The sequence below is a fragment of the Tamandua tetradactyla genome, chromosome 9 (genome assembly GCF_023851605.1).
Source record: "Tamandua tetradactyla isolate mTamTet1 chromosome 9, mTamTet1.pri, whole genome shotgun sequence".
NCBI classification, from domain to species: Eukaryota; Metazoa; Chordata; class Mammalia; order Pilosa; family Myrmecophagidae; genus Tamandua; species Tamandua tetradactyla.
In genome coordinates, this window is record NC_135335.1 from 4,209,321 (window position 1) to 4,227,265 (window position 17,945).

A 17,945-nucleotide genomic window follows, 5' to 3' on the forward strand; every position below is an offset into this window, starting at 1 on the left:
GACCTAACAGACATATATAAATTGTTGCACCCCCAAACAGCAGGATATACATTCTTCTCAAGTGCTCATGGAACATTTTCCAGGACAGATCATGTGCTGGGGCACAAAACAGGTCTTAACAAATTTAAAAAGAATGAAATTATTCAAAGCCCTTTTTCTGATCATAATGGAATGAAGCTGGAACTCAATAAGCACCGAAGAGCTAGAACTTTCACAAATATAGGGAAGTTAAACAACACATTCTTAAACAATCAGTGGGATTAAGAAGAAATTACAAGAGAAAGTAAATATCTGGAGATGAATGAAAATAAGCATATAACATATCAAAACCTATGGGACACAAAAAAGGCAGTGTTCAGGGGGAAATTTATAGCTCTAAATGCCTGTTTCACAGAGGAAGAAAGCTAAAACCAAAAAACGAACTGAACAACTGAAGAACTAGAGAAAGGGCACCAAACTAACCCTAAAGCAAGTAGAAGAAACAAAATATGAAACCCAAAGTTGATGCTTTGAGATGATCAACAAGACTGACAAACCCTTGGCTATACTGACAAAGTAAAAAAGAGAGACAGTGCAAATAAAGAAATGAGAGGGCGATCGTTAACCATGACCCTGAAGAAATAAAAGAAAATCATACATAAGAGGATACTATGAACAACTGTATGCCAATAAACTAGACAACTGAGATGAAATGGACAATTTCCTAGAAACACCTAGACTGACTGGAGAAGAAATAGATGACCTCAACAAATCAATCATGAGTAAAGAAACTCCATCAATCATCATAAACTCCCATACAAACCAAATGAATAATCTACAGAGAAGGGTGGAACCAAATGACCCTCAGCTGAGTGAGGCATCTGTGGAGATGGTGGAGCCAACCCACCCCCCAAATGCACCATCTAGCACCAGCCACCACCCTGGAGAGAAGGGGGTGGAGAAGGAAAAGCTCCGAACAAGGAAGGGGGAGAGGGAGAAGTAAAGCTGATCCATAAAAGCAAATGGCCTCACATTACCTACTGTCTCCCTCACCTGTCTTTATAGTGCCCCAACTTCTCTTACATGTGTTCTCAACAAATTTTCTATCTGCTTAATAAAAAACTTCCCAGCATTGAAGCAGGGTAGAATAAGACGACTGTGAGTCCCTGGTTTCCCATTCAGCTCTGAAGGAGTTAGCAGACAAGACAACTCCAAGTCCCCTGTTTCTTATCTACCTCCAAAGGAACTAATACAGAGCTGCAAACTTCAGCTGAACTTCCTCGGAAAAAATTTCCCTAAAGCCCCCAAACCTCCTCAAACCAAATGAAAACTTCCCCAAACCATAAAAACCTGTAAAATTCTGGGCCCAAAGCAAACTCTTAGTTAATAAAAGGAAGCCTAGGGTCATAAAGATTGTTAACCATTTGCCCAAAGACAAATTTTAGGTATGTGACAACAAACCTCAAATTGTTAGCTATCTCCTCCTAGAACAAAGAAGACACTTAATATTCAAAGATTACTATGGAAACCTGCTACCTACAAACTCTTCCTATACAACAAGCTAGCCCACTCCAATCAGTGCCTGTCCCTCCCTTGGGCATATCCACAGTATAATATATACTCTCTCTTTTTTGATAAACTTCTCTTTTAATCACCTTTACTCCTTATTCCCTTAAAGAAAAGCCCAGGGCCAGATGGCTTCACAGGGGAATTTAAGCAAACATTCTAAGAACAATTAATAGCATTCCTGCTCAAACTGTTCCCAAAAAATTGAGGAAAAAGGAACTCTACCTAACTTATTCTGTGAGACAAACATCACTTTAATACCAAAACCTGATAAAGATACCATGAGAAAGGAAAGGTACAGATCAACCTCTCTAATGAATATGGATGCAAATTCTCAACAAAATACTTGCAACTGAATCCTAGGACACATTGAAAGAACTGTACACCATGACCAAGTGGTGTTTATTCCAGAAATGCAAGGGTGGCTCAATACAAGAAAATCAATATAATATACACACATTAACAGACTGAAAAGGAAAAATCACATGATCATCTCGATTGATGCACAAAAGGCATTCAAGAAAATTCAGCACCCTTTCTTGATAAAAAAAAATTCCAAAAGGCAGGAATCAAAGGAAACTTTCTCTGTATGATAAGGGGCATATATAAAAAACCCATAGCCAGCATTGTACTCAACAGTGACAGATGAAAGCCTTTCCCCAAAGATCGGGAACGAGTCAAGGATGTCCACTGTCATCACTGTTAATTCAACATTGCGCTAGAAGTTCTAGTTGGAGCATTAGGCAAGAAAAGTAATTAAAAGGCATCCAAATTGGAAAGGAAGTAGTAAAACTCTTGTTATTTGCAGATGTCATGATCCTATATTTGGAAAATCCTGAGAAATCTATGACCAAGCTACTTGAGCTAATACACAAATTCAGAAAAGTAGTGGGATACATGATTAAAGCACAAAAATCAGTAGTGTTGCTCTCCCCATCTCTACGTGGGACATGACTCCCAGGAGTGTGGACCTTCCTGGCAACTTGGGACAGAAATCCTAGAATGAACTGGAACTCAGTATCAAGGGACTGAGAAGATCTTCTCGACCAAAAGAGGGAAGAGCCAAATGAGACAAAATAATGTGTCAGTGGCTGAGAGATTCCAAACAGAGTCGAAAAGTTATCCTGGAGGTTATTCTTACTCATTAAATAGATATCACCTTGTTCATCAAGATGTAATGGAGAGACTGGAGGGAACTGCCTGAAAATGTGGAGCTCTGCTCCAGTGGCCATGTTTCTTGAAGATGATTGTATGATGATATGGCTGTTGCAGTGTGACTGTGTGGTTGTGAGAGCCTTGTGTCTGCTGTGCCTTTCGTCTACCTTATCGACGGACAAGTAAAACGTATGGATTAAAAATAAATAAATAATGGGGAACAAATGTTAAAATAAATTTAGTAGATTGAAATGCTGGTGATCGGTAAAGGGGAGGGGTAAGAGGTATGGTATGTATGAACTTTTTTTTGTCTTCTTTTTATTGTTTTTTCTGAATTGATGCAGATGTTCTAAGAAATGATCATGATGATGAATATACAACTATGTGATGATACTGTGAGTTATTGATTATATAACAAGAATGGAATGATCATATGATAAGGATGTTTGTATGTGGTTATGTATTAAAAAAAGAAAGGGGGTGTAAGGGGTATAGTATGTATGAATTTTTTTCTGTTGTCTTTTTATTTTTTTCTGAATCGATGCAAATATTCTCAGAAATGATCGTGATGATGACTATGCAACCATGTGGTGATGTTGTGAGTTACTGATTACATAGGCAGAACAGAATGATCATGTTAAGAATGTTTGTGATTCTTTGTTGTCATTTTTTTTTTAATTTAAAAATTAATAAAAATTAAAAAAAAAATCAGTAATGTTTCTATACACTAGTGATAACCTAACTGAAGAGGAAATTAAGAAAAAAATTCCATTCATAATAGCAACTAAAAGAATCAAGTACCAGGAATTAATTTAACCAGGGATATAAAGAACCTGTACACCAAAAACCACAAAACACTGCTAAAAGAAATTAAAGAAGACCCAAGGTGGAAGGACATTCCATGTTCATGGATAGGAAGGCTAACAGGTTGTTAAGATGTCAATTCTACCCAAACTGATGTACAGATTTAATGTAATACCAATAAAAGTTCCAAAAACCTATTTTGCAGAATTGGAAAAGCTAATTATTAAATTTATTTGGAAGAGAAGGGGGCCTTGATAGCCAAAGCATCCTAAAAAACAACGAAGTGAGAGGACTTACACTTCTTGACTTTAAAGCTTATTACAAAACCAAAGTGGTCAAAACAGCATGGTATTGGCACAAAGACAGACATACTGTTGAATGGAATCAAATTGAGCATTCTGAAATAGACACTCAGATCTATGGTCAACTGATTTTGATAAGACTCCCAAATCCACTGAAATGGGGCAGAATAGTCTCTTCAATAAATGGGGTTTGGAGAACGGCATATTCATAACCAAAGGAAAGAACGAGGACCCTTACCTCACACCCTATACAAGAATTAGCTCAAAGTAGACAAAAGACCTAAATATAAGAGCCAGTACTATAAAATTCCTATAAGAAAATACAGGGAAACATCTTCAAGACCTAGTGATACAAGATATCTTCTTAGACCTTACACCCAAAGCACCAGCAACAAAAGAAGGAATAGATAAATGGGAACTCCTCAAGACTGAATACTTCTGTGCCTCAAAGAACTTTGTCAAAAAGGTGAAGAGGCAGCCAATTTAATGGGAGAGAATATCTGGAAGCCATACATCTGATAAGGGTTTGCTATCCAACATATATAAAGAAATCCTACAACTCAACAATAAAAGGACAGACAACCCAATTATAAAATGGGCAAAAGATGTGACTAGACATTTCTCCAAAGAGGAAATACAAATGGCTAAAAAAGTACCTGAAGATTCTCAACCAAAACCACAATGAGATATCACCTCAGATCTATTAAGAATGGCCACTATTCCAGAAACAAAAGGACAAATGCTGTATGGTCTCACTGATATGAACTAACATTAATGAATTAACTTCGAGAATTTCAGTTAAGAACAAGGGGTGGGCCATGGTGGCTCAGTGGCAGAGTTCTTGCCTACCATACTGGAGACCCAGGTTTGATTCCAGTGCCTGCCCATACCAAAAAAGAAAAAGAACAGAAGCCATCAGGAGATAGAAATAGGGTAGATTTTGGGTATTTGGAGCTGAAGGGATTCAGATTGTACAACAGGACTGATTGTAAAAATTCAGAAATGGATAGCACAGTACTACCTAATTGTAGTACAAAAACGTTAGTACACTGTGCTGGTTTGAAAGGATGTATGACCCCTAGAAAAGCCATGTTTTAATCAAAACCCCATTTTGTAAAGGCAGAATAATCCCTATTCAATACTGTATGCTTGAAACTGTAATCAGATCATCTCCCTGCAGATATGATTCAATCAAAAGTGGTTGTTAAACTGGATTAGGTGACGACATGTCTCCATCCATTTGGGTGGGTCTTAAAAAGTTTCTGGAGTCCTATAATAGAGGAAACACTTTGGAGAATGAGAGATTCAGAGAGAGCAGAGCAGAACGACATAACCACGAGAAGCAGAGTCCACCAGCCAGCAACCTTTGGAGATGAAGAAGGAAAATGCCTCCTGGGGAGCATCATGAAACAGGAAGCCAGGAGAAGAAGCTAGCAGAGGACACTGTGTTTGCCATGTGCCCTTCCAGATGAGAGAGGAACCCTGACTGTGTTCACCATGTGCCTTTCCAGATGAGAAAGAAACTCTGTGTTCACCATGTGCCTCCTCACTTGAGAAACCCTGAACTTGGACTCCCTGGATGCCTTAGATTGGACATTTCTATAGACTTGTTTTAATTGGGATATTTTCTCAGCCTTGGAACTGTAAACTAGCATCTAATTAGATTTCCATTTTTAAAAGCTTTTGTGTTTCTGGCAGCTAGCAAACTAGAACACACACTCAATGAAGCTGATTGTGAGAATGAGAGGGAGGAGGGCTGGGGGCACAAATGAAACCAGAAGGGAAGATAGACAATTGATTTGAACAGTGAATAAGAAAGCATTTGCAAAGTCCCCTTGGGGGAACAGAGAGAAACGGGGAAAATTCAGCTTCCCCATTTGGAAAATTCCTGATATTCTCGCAAGCAGTGGGAACAACCAAATCAATAGGCCAAGCCCTCAATCTTGGGGTTTGTTCATATGAAACTTATCCCTGCCACGAATAGACTAAGCCTACTTAAAATTAGGCCTTAGAGTCACCCCCAGAGAACCTCTTTTGTTGCTCAGATGTGGCTTATCTCTCTCTCAACCAACACAGCAAGCAAATTCACCACCCTACCCCTCGCTACATGGGATATGACTTCCAGGGGGTGTAAACCATCCTGGCAACGTGGGACAGAAATCCTAGAATGATCTGGGACTCAGCATCAAGGGATTGAGAAAGCCTTCTCGACCGAAAGGGGGAAGAGAGAAATGAGATGAAATAAAGTGTCAGTGGCTGAGAGATTTCAAACAAAGTCAAGAGGTTATCCTGAAGGTTATTTTTCTGCATTTTATAGATATCCCCTTTTTAGTTTAAGGTGTATTGAAAAGGCTAGAGGGAAGTGCCTGAAACTGTAGAGCTATGTTCCAATAGCCATGTATCTTGAAGATGAACGTATAATGATACAGCTTTCGCAATTTGACTATGTGAGTGTGAAAACCTTGTGTCTGATGCTCCTTTCATCTATGATACTGGCAGACGAGTGAAAAAGATGGATTAAAAATAAATAAATAATGGGGGAACAAATGTTAAAATAAATTGAATAGATTGAAATACTAGTGAACAATGAAAGGGAGTGGTAAGGGGTATAGAAAAAAAATAGAGGCATTAAAGGTTAAAATCTATTGAGTAGATGGAAATACTAGTGGTCAATGAGAGGGAGGGTAAGGGGTAAGGTATGTATGAGTATTTTCTTTTCTCTTTTTACCTCTTTTTCTGGAGTGATGCAAATGTTCTAAAAAATGATCATGGTGAGGAATATACAACTATGTGATGATATTGTGAGCCACTGATTGTACACCATGCACAGAACGTTTATATGTTAAGAATGTTCATGTTTGTATGTTGTTTTGGTTTGATTAAAAAAAATTGCTGCTATTAAACAAACAGGAAACTACAAATATTGGAGAGGATGTGGAGAAATAAGAACACTTATTCACTGCTGGGGGGAACGTCAAATGGTACAGCCACTGTGGAAGATAGTTTGGCGGATCCTTAGGAAACCCTTCATCCCAACAATTCTGGTACTCAGTATATACCCAGAAGATCTGAAAGCAGGATGCAAACAGACATCAGTACACTGATGTTGATAGTGGCATTATTCACAATTGCAAAAAGATAGAAACAATCCAAGAGTCCATCAACAGATGAGTGGATGAACAAAATGTGGTGTCTACACACGACGGAATGTTACGCAGCAGTAAGAAGGAAGGAGGTCCTGAAGCGTGTGGCAACAGGGATGAGCTCTGGGAACACAGTGCTGAGTGAAGTAAGCCAGACACAGAAAGATAGATATTGTATGGTTTCACTGATAGGAACTAACTAGGACATGTAAACTCAAGAGTCTTAAAATGTACGATATGAGGCATCTACAGACAGAAGCTAGAGATGGGGGAGTGGTTACTAATATGTACAAAATTAGTACAAAGCTGAACTTATCAAAGCTGAACTTAAATATGTGGGAATGGACAGAGGTGATGGTAGCTCATTACGGGGATTAGAAGTAATAGTGATTTATTGTAGGTGAATTTGATTTAAAGTTGTCATTTAAAGAAAGTCACGTATGTAAATAAATTCTAGCTTAAACTACTTCAAATGTAAAAAAAAAATAGAGGGTTATATGGGGAAAAAACATAGCTACTGCAAACTATGGACTATAACTGATAGTAATATTTTAATATTCTTTCAGCAACAATAACAAATTTACTACACCAATACTATAGGTCAACAGTAGTGTGATAAGGGATTATAGGAGGATTTTGGGTTTTATTTTTTATTCTTATTTCTGTTCTGGACTAATGAAAATGTTCTAAAATTGATCATGGGTATGCATGCATAACTATGTGACGATACTGTGAGCCAGTGATTGTATGCTTTGGAGGGTCTGGGTAGTGTGTGAATATATCCCAATAAAATTGAAAAAAAAAATTTGCTGCACAGGTTGGCATTGGGGTGGGGGCAGGGGTAGGTTACTGACAAAAGATATGCAATGTTCTATAGATTAAAAAAAAACATTTCCTGATTCTCAAATGGGCCCATGATTCAAAAACAATTATACAAGGGAATACCACAGAAGCAAAGCTGAATAGAAACCTGCAAGTGACACACCTAAAACAGTTTCTCTTTCCATGTAAGAATGAAATAAATGCTGCTCTTCTGAACATATGTACACAAATTTATTTTTCTCATTTGTTTATAACAATACTCTCAGGCTCACCAGAGAAAATGAAAAGAGGGTAAGCAGAAATAATGAAAAAGCGAGTGTTGCTGATTAAACTATTATATTTCAGATTAGTTATGGAAAAGAGATTGCTCATTGTCTGAGTTTTCCTGTTACGTTTTCTTTCTACGCAAACAGATAACTAACGGCCTATAACCAAGAGACTCCATTTAGCACCTGGGTTCCATCAAAAGCTTCCCGCACTCACCTGCGCATTCTGTGTAGGGATCTGTAACAACAAGGCCATTGCGCTGAAATCAAAGGTTTCATCTAAGGCCACAAGTGCACCATGCACGCCACTCTCTGAAAGATTGTTTGCATACTCTTTCAGACCAATCGACAGGACCCAGCGAATCACTCGTTCATTGCTCCAGACAAGGACATCTGCAGAAGAATAAAAACAAAAATAAAAGTGGCTTCAGAAAGCGGTCTTCATGACTCACACCCTCTAATGCAGGAGAAAGATTGCTACTACGGATCATACAGTAGCATCAAATAGTATAGATCGAATAAAAGATTTGATCCCATAAGTGCTAGAAGACACAGCTAAATGGACAAACCACCACATGCTGCCCTTAGACACAGCTGCATGGGCCTTCTCCACTCTAACAAAGACTCTCTCATTAGAACTGGCCCTTCAAGTGAACCCCCAAGGGGAATGAACTTACTATGTACATTTTATTCTAGAGTAGAAAATGATGAGGATCCTGGAGTCAGAAACCAAAAGGACAAATAAAAATTTGAATACCTACGATAGAAAACACTTCCTTGACATCATAAAAGCAACTTGTACCATCTCTGACCACCTTGCTGAATTCAGCACAAACCTCTCATTTCTGGTCTTAAACCCTTGCTTACGCTTCCCCATTTTAAAAAAAGAGAAACATAAAGATGTTCTCTAGCATACTAGACACTTTGGGAAAAATTTTAGCTTATGCAAATTAATGTATTAAATTTGTTCTATAAGAGATCTAAAAATAGCCAGTAAAAATACCCATATAATCACAATCACTTCCAAAAACAGCTTTTGTCAAGTGTAAAAGGATTTAAAATATATACAAAAAAACAAATGAAATGGTTGGCATATTTTATTTCCCATGCCGTTTTCTGGATAAAAGGTCACTAGTGTGTGTGTGTGTGTGTGTGTGTGTGTGTGTGCGCATGCGCGTGTGTACAAATGCACGTGATTATTCTCATGCTTCACACTAACTCAATCATGAGTGACCACCCTTTGAAGGGACAACGTCCCCCTAGAAACTCTATGTTTAGATATTTTAGTCGTGAAAATGGGGCATAAAACAGCATGTAGGGCAGTGGTGATGATGAGTGCATCGTGGTGTGGAGGTGCTGGGGTCAGAGCCTGGCACCTGAGAGTTGTTCCACCCGCGTCACCAGTCATTATTACTAATTCTGTCATTGATGATTTCCTCACAGCCCAGGCGCTCGGAGAGATTTTACTTGAGCGTAAGACTTCAGGCACTTGCTCCCTCGTAGCGGAGAGCTGAGTGCGCAGTTCTCCCAGAAGACAAAGTTCCATGTCTTCCAGCTGAACATCCCAAGCCCTCCTGCAGCCCCCTGCCTTTGTTTTCTAACTGAAATGGATTTTCTTTCCACACCCCCCCAAAATGTTAACTGTGAAGCTTTCCCTGCACCCTGAGAGCTGAGCTGCACAGTTTTCTTCCGAGTTTCCAAAGCTTCTCATACCCCAAATATAGCTTCTATTTATCACAGTTAACTGTGATAAATATAGCAAGCAGGCAAGCAGCAGGGTCTTGTCATCTGTGCTCTCTTGTTATTTAACAATGTATAACAGCATTTCTGAATGAAAGAGGACAGAGGTCATAACAACAGGAAATTTCCAAAGCCACAGGGAAACTTCTTACTTGAGACTGATAGGGGCAATGTTGAGGCGCTGAAATGTACTCATTTCCATCCCTCCCTCCTGTATGACACCAGAGTAGTTTTCTCTACCTAAACCTTTTGTGATGTTTTAAAGATAAAAAATCACCAAAGTAACTTTCCAGAAACTACAACCTCCAGATGGGTCCCTGGTCCAGATAAGTCCTGAAACCTAGAGCCGGTCTGCCCAGAACATCAGAGAATTCCATCTCCCTACCCTATATTAGTGACAGACCTTTTCAACATGACAAATTTCAAATAGCCACAAGCCCAAACATCCCTAAAGAAAGGGATGGAAAGATCAAAGGTGATGGTGGAGCTATACAGTAAAGATAGGATTTAACAAATGACTATGAAAACTGAATCATTAAATTGATATCTCTTTTAGTCTCCAGTATCTTAGAGCAGCTAAAAGTAGAAACCTATCATTGTGGAGTTGTAACTCATGTCGAACCCTCTATAACTAACTGGGGTGCTATGCTTTGAAATTTATTGCTTTTTTGTATATATGTTATTTTTCACAAAAATAAAGAAGGAAAAAATGTCAATTGTGATGATAAAAATATATATAAGCCTTCTATCCTCCTATATTTTGGAACAGCTAGAAGGAAGAAAATCTGAGAGGATCATATGGTAGCCCATGACAAACTTTGGGATCTGTCCTGTAACTACTTGTTGAAGAGTGCTTTAAAAAACTATTGCTTTTTTATTTCTTTGCTTTGTATATGTTATACTATACAATAAAAAAGTTAAAAAAGAAAAAAAAAAAGGAAGTCACCAAAGGTGCTAATACACTGGGAAGCAGGTATATACCCAATCAGTTAAAAATAATATTCTAGGGGCTACATGGGTAGTTCAGTTATAGAATTCTCACCTACCATATGGGAGACCCAGGTTTAATTCCTGGCCCATGCATTTGAAAAAATATAATAATAAATTATATACTAGCCTTTTATATCATTCTGGCTTTCTTCTCTTTTTCTTTCCAGTTCTTTCCGGTCATAGTTTAACCTTCGCAGGCACATAATTCCACACTGAAAACTGTTCCTATTTACCAAACAAACAAACACATAAATTAGAAAGACTATTTTAAAATGGCAATAAGCAACTATCTCTCAGCTAATTAGTAAGAACTGATTTGCCTTAAATCACCTGTGAAAACTGTCAACCATTTTTAGCTGCCCTCGAAGGTCCTTTTTAGTCAGGTGGTCCAGCATCCTCGCGTCCACAAGGCACTCCATGAAGTAGCTGCGGTACTGTGGAAGGCCCAGGCTGGGGAGCCATTCGTTGCCGATCCACTCATGGTTCATGTCCCCATATGCGAGTGTCTGCTTTTAAAAAATGAAGCAGATTAATTCAGAATAAAATCCACGGAAGTGATCACAACGGGAGCTTCAATAACCTTTAAACTGATTTTAAATGTCACATATTCGTAAAGGATAATGACTGCATAGCTCTTTAAATTCAACATTTTATCTCATATTTACTATCTTTTATATCTGTTTATAAACATTTTACACAAAAGGAATGAAATTGTTAAAACTCTATGACTCACTTGTGCCTATAAATTTAACTTACTTACAAAATCACAACAAAACTGTAATTAATGTCAAATTTCCTTTCTGAAACGGTTCTCTCGTGACAGCAAAGAATGGTCACGGCTCATGAACAAGTTTGAAGGGTCACTCCAATTGTACTCGTTAAAAATACCTCTGGATATTTTTTATTTTTAGCACTTTATTTTCCAAATTTCCTAAATAAAACATCTGTTAATTTCAGAATCTAAAAAAGCTAACTAAAAAGAAGAGAAAGTTTTTAAAAAAGAGATAAAGCAACAATTGATAGAACTAAAAAGAGAAACAGACATACCCACAATTATGGTTGGGAGACTTTAAAACTCCTCTTTCAGTAATTGACTGGAGGAAAAGAGGGGAGAAGAGGAAAGGAAAAGAAGGAAAGAAAAGCCGGTAGGGATACAGAAGTCCTAAACACGGCTACCTACCAACTGGCCTAACAGACACTTACAGAACACTCCACCCAACAAGAAGAGAATACACCACATTCTTTCAAGTGCATATAAAATATTTGCCAAGACAGACAAATCTCAACAAATTTAAAGAAACTGTTCTTTGGCTTCAAGAAAATTAAATTAGAAATCAATACTAGACAAGATATCTTGAAAAGCCCCAAATATTTGAAAGTTAGCATACTTCTAAATCACAAACCCATGTGTCAAAGAAGAAATCACAAAGAATTAGAAAATACATTGAATGGAATGAAAATGAAAACACAATATAACTAAAATTCGTGGGACACAGCTAAAGGAGTCCTTTAAGGGAAATTCATAGCATTAAATGCTTATATTAGAAATGAAGGTAGCAAATCAATGATTTAATATTATGTCCTTAGAAACTAGAAAAAGAAGAACAAATGAAACCCAAAACAAGTGGAAGGAGGAAAATAAAAGATAGAGCAGAGATCAATGAAACAGGAAAATAAAAACAAAACAAACAACAGAAAATAAACCTATGAAATTAAACTCTGGTTCTTTGTGAGTATCATTAAAATTAACAAGCTCCTAGCTAGACTGATCAAGAAAAGAGAAAATCTAAATTGCCAATATCAAGAATGAAAAAGGAGACATCAGCACAGATCCTACAGACACTGAAAAGAGAATAAACTAGCAACTTACATCAAATGAAAATCTCTTCGAAAAAAAAAAAAAGAAAAGAAAATCTCTTCGAAAAACATAAACTGCCAAAGTCCACTCAGTAAGACACAACTAACCTAAAATAATCCTGTATCTCCTGGAAATTAAACCTTCCCTACACACACACACACACACACACACACACACACACACACACATGCACACAAATTTACAGCTCAAATGGTATCACTGGTGAGTAATACCAAACATTGAAGGAAAAATGATAATTTTACACAAAATATTAAAAGATAGACTGAAGAGGAAGAAACATTCTAACTTATTTTATGAGATTGGCATTACCCTGATACCAAAACCAGACAAAATATTATAGGAAAAGAGAACTGCAGACCGGTATTCCTAATGGACGCAGAAGCAAAAACCCTTAACAAAATATTATCAAATCAAATCAACAATATATAAAAAGGAAAACACATGACAAATAGGGTTTCCCCCAGGAACACAGCTTGGTGCAATATTTGATAATCAGTGTAATTCACCAGATCAACAAACTGGTTAAGGATAAAGAGAAACATTATCACCATTTCAAAAGATAAAGAAAAAGCACCTGACAAAATTTGTCGCTCATTTATGGAACTCTCAGCAATCTAGGAATGGCAGAACATGGTCTCAACCTGAACCAGGTACCTACAAAAACCCTGCAGCTAGCATCTTACTTAATGGTGAAAGATTGAAAGCTTTCCCTTAAGATTGGGAACAAGGGAAGGATGTCCGCTCCCCCCATTTTTAATCAACACTGTACTGAAGGCTCTAGCCACTATAATAAGGCGAGAAAGAGAAATAAAAAGCACATGAATTAGAAAAATGTCTTTATTTCCAGATGAAATCATCTATATAGGAAATGAATCTACAACACAAGTCTCAGAACTAATAGTGTTTAGTCAAGTTGCAGGATAAAAGGTTAATATCCAAAAATGAACTGTATTTCTAAATTCTAACAAAGAACAACTGTAAACTGAAATTAAACAAATGACCATTTATAATAGCATTGAAAACCAGGAAATCCTTAAGGATAAATCTAATAGGATATGTGAAGATTTGTACACAGAAAAAGAAATAAACACATGATATGCATAAGCAAACATATCTGATGTTTTCTAGTCCAGGAAGACTAAGCTACTGTCACAGAAATTCTGTAGTAACATTATAGCATCCTCAGAAATAAAAACTCTCAACTACCATGTTCCATCTTCAAACTGTGGTCTCCAATCCAATTTAATTATTATTTGCTCTAATCATGTTGTTCCAATCAAATGCCAACAAAAATGTTCAAATTCTAATAGAAAAAAAACATTTTACTACTTTCTCTAAGTAACCATGAATGACATAAAATATTTTTGGGTAATTATCAACAAATCTAACAATATCACCACGTATTTTCACACTTTCAAGCCGTACACCCACAGGCCTAATATTTACATTAATGAATATCTGGTATTGTTTTCTTGCTTGCTGATTATGTATTCTTTTTTAAAAAAACATTTTTTATTGTTAAATATAACATACATACAAAGAAAAGAAGGAAAAAGCAGTGATTTTCAAAGTACACTTCAACAAGCAGATATAGAACTGATTTCAGAGTCTGTTACTGGTTACCATTCCACTATTTCAGATTTTTTCTTCTAACTGCTCCAAAACACTGGAGGCTAGAAAACATAGGTTTTTTTTTCTTTTTTTGTGACAAACTTATATTTTAAAAAAAGCAAAAAATTTCAAAGTACATTGCAACAATTAGTTGTAGAACAGATTTCAGAGTTTGATATGGGTTACAATTCCACTATTTAAGGGTTTTAATTCTAGCTGCTCTAAGCTACTGGAGACTAAAAGAAATAGCAATATATATGATTCCGCCATCATACTCACTTGTTAAATCCTACCTTCCCTATGTAACTCCACCATCTCCTTTGATCTTTCTCCTACTCTTTAGGGGAATTTGGGCTATGACAATTCTAACGTTTTCATGTTGGAAGGGGCTGTCAATAATATGGGGTAGGGCGATGGAACTAGCTGAAAGCCTGGCCCCTCTGCATTTCAGGACTTGTCTGGTCTAGGGACCCATCTGGAGGTTGTAGGTTACTCGAGTGCATGGAATCTTTGTCAAATCTTATATAATGCCCTAGGTGTTCTTTAGGATTGGCTTGGGATAGTTTTAGTTGGGGTTTGGCAAGTTATGGTAGGTAGCAATGTCTAACTGAAGCTTGCGTAAGAGTGACCTCCAGAGTAGCCACTTGACTCTACTGAACTCTCTCAGCCACTGATACCTTACTTGTTATATTTCTTTCCTCCCTTTTGGTCAGGATGGCATTGTTGATCCCATGGTGCCAGGGCCAGACTCATCCCTGGGAATCATTTTCCATGTCACTAGGGAGACTTTAACCACTGGATGTCATGTCCCACATAGGGGGGATGGCAGTGATTTCACTTGCAGAGTTGGGCTCAGAGAAAGTGAGGCCACATCTGAGCAACAAAAGAGGTCTTCCAGAAGTAACTCTTAGACATACCTATAGGTAGGCTAAACTTCTCCATTACACACATAAGCTTCATTGAAGATCTTGAGCAATTCTCAAAATCAAGGGCTTGGCCTATTGATTTGTCCCTAATGTTTGACACAGTATTAGGGGTTTCCCTGGTGGTAAAGTTGAATAGTTCCATATTTTTTCTCCCGTCCCTCAAGAGACTTTGTCAATACTGTCTGATTATCTGCTTAATATACTCTGGGATGTATCCAGACATTACATTAAGCTATACAGGATTAAAGGCCCTCATTCTTATTTGATTATGTATTCTTAACTAGACACAAAAAGCAAAGAAACTATATAACTAGAGAATTACAAGGAAGCAGAACCAGATTTATTTATTTACTCACTATACTTTATTTATTACTCTTTTGAGTAGTTAATAATACAAGCTTCTGGAAGGATCAGGCTCAATTCAGGTAGACCCACCCCTCTGTTGGGCTGTCATAATATATAATAGCCTTCTGAAGAAAGCCTGCGACAGGGATCTCACAGTCAAAAAACATTTGGGCTAGAAAACTCACTACACAGTATCTATTGCCCTCATTGAAGTCATTATGAACACAATTTAGTTTTGGGTAACCACCTGTGTAAAATACGCAGTACAACCTCTCTGCTCAGCCAGTACTTCGTTATTGTTTGTGAAATAAAGGTATAAAGGGTTTCTTCCTGAGAGCCAGAGAGCAGGTCAAATTTCACCCTATTTAAGAGATAGCTACTATTACAGGGAAGGCATACTGCACAACTTCTGCCTAGAGGTTTCAGGAAACCTGAAAATCTCTTTATTTTCCTCTCATATACCTAAGAGAGGATGACAGAAAAGTGGTAAGCACTTATATTCAACATGGAATGTTTGCTAATTCTGGCGTATGAGCGTGGTTCATTGTTCTTTATGCTTCCATTGCACAAAGTAAATATTAAGCTTATTTAATTTATATCACTGATGCAGAGGAATTTCATCTTAAGGTACTGATGAAGTTTTGCTTCTCAGTGTAAAATACTTCATTATTAAATGTACCCACATCTAACTCATTGATGGCATTAGTGGTCCTGTAAAGAGATATGTGACTCCGTTAAATAATTGATCAGGTTATGTACCTGGAGTAGTGGCAAAAAAAACCTAAATCTAAGGGGGGAAGAACACACAGTAATGTTATAGCTCCTCATCTGTCTCTTTTTTTAGAAGGTGGTTGAATAGATGCTATACATTAGGAGTACAAGTAGAGGAGAACAGATATTTTAACTATCAACCTGTAACCACAAAAATTCTGATTTAAAATTAGTCTGATTTTTTCCAGACAGACAATTATTCTACTGAAGTCCCTGAACATCCTGCCATTTGTGAGTGTCTCAAGAAAAACTGCCCACCTACTCTTTCTTGTCTATAATTTGATGCTAAATGCAAGCATGTCACACAGCCATGTCTTGAACTTGCTGGTAAAGATGCCACTGCTATTTATTCAAGTGGTCTGAAGGTGAGACAATTTTTTTTTCCGTGTTCATTATTAATTTTATTAAGAAATCTTCACATACATACATACATTCAATACATGTATACAATTAATGGCTCACAGTATCATCACATAGTGGTGTATTCATCACCATGATGATTTTTTTAGAACCTATGAATCACTCCAGAAAAAGATATCAAAAGAAAAAGGAAAAACTCATACATACTATACACCTTACCCCCGCCTCTCATTGACCATTAGTGTTTCTATCTACCCAATTTATTTTACCCATTGTCCCTCCTATTATTTATTTACCTCTATATTTTTTACTCATTTGTCCATACCCTGTATATAAGGAGCATCAGACACAAGGTTTTCACAATCACATAAACACCTTGTAAATGTTATCACTTTATACAAACATTGAAGGTGAGACAATGCTGAAAGAGCTTTCTCTGATTTGGGGAGCTGAAAATTCAAATGTGTATTAAGCAAGAAGAGAAAAATTCTGAGAATTCCATTAGTAAGAAAGCCTTGAAATCAACTCAGTATTAGAATAATGCTTAGTAGAATACCAACAAAAAACACAGAGGTGAAGTTACTATGAAACTTTTGTGTCTGGAGATTTATTAGGATACAATTTTCTCATCAATAGAGTTTGTAACTACCATTACCACCACTGAGGAGTGGCATAATAAGTTCAGGAACTGTCTAAGCTGTAGGACTCTGTATCAAGGATTTTATATTAATCAAAGCAATCTATATATTTTTAAAAACAACTTTATGAGCCCATATGGAAACATTCAAAATTGTCCATGAGACGTTCTCTTTAATGCCATGCTTTGACTAATGCTTTCAAATTTTAATCTGAAAATATTAAGAAACACTCTGAAAACACTAAGATGCTAAAAATGTCAACAAATAAATTACTAGTTTTCATATTCCAATTGCTTTTTGTTGTACAAAAAGTGAAGAATATATCATAGAAAGTGTCCAACCTGAGCCCAGCTTCCCTCCTCATCTTCCTGAGGTTACGTGGTTAGGAATGCAAAAGAACATAACTATTAGTATTGGTGAGCTTAGGAAGGCAAGCAAATTAATTTTGTACTGAAAGTGTGGCTTAACTGAGTGAAAAAAAAATCAAAGCAACGTGCAAAACTCATGCAAAATCAACAATTTCCATTTCTCATGCAGGGGACAGACTTTTGTCATGCCAAGTACATCCATACAAAGAGAAAACTACAGCCAGATCATCAAAATAGAGTGCGAAGTTGAGGTCTCCTTTAAAGGAGGTTTGAATGTATT

General features: G+C 37.0%; 2 protein-coding genes across 9 annotated transcripts in view; one reads left to right on the forward strand and one right to left on the reverse strand.

Annotated features, from left to right (window-relative positions):
- LOC143646487 (uncharacterized) overlaps positions 1 to 16,655 on the forward strand; it is a 29,888-nt gene extending 13,233 nt beyond the window's left edge. Inside the window, exon 4 of the mRNA XM_077115422.1 lies at positions 16,488 to 16,655. Coding sequence (XP_076971537.1) covers positions 16,488 to 16,507 — 20 coding nt within the window. The 3' untranslated portion in view covers positions 16,508 to 16,655. The remainder of the gene's footprint in view (positions 1 to 16,487) is intronic.
- The window catches only part of PPFIA1 (PPFI scaffold protein A1), a 171,007-nt gene that overhangs the window by 5,196 nt on the left and 147,866 nt on the right, over positions 1 to 17,945 (reverse strand). For 6 of the 8 annotated variants that reach the window (XM_077115412.1, XM_077115411.1, XM_077115418.1 and 3 more), the window contains 3 exons: positions 11,098 to 11,273; positions 10,895 to 10,992; positions 8,255 to 8,430 (listed from right to left, as the gene is read on the reverse strand). In XM_077115412.1, coding sequence (XP_076971527.1) covers positions 8,255 to 8,430; positions 10,895 to 10,992; positions 11,098 to 11,273 — 450 coding nt within the window. Of the gene's footprint in view, positions 1 to 8,254; positions 8,431 to 10,894; positions 10,993 to 11,097; positions 11,277 to 17,638; positions 17,666 to 17,945 lie in introns of all 8 variants that reach the window. The other 2 variants (XM_077115419.1, XM_077115414.1) reach the window with 2 other exon arrangements.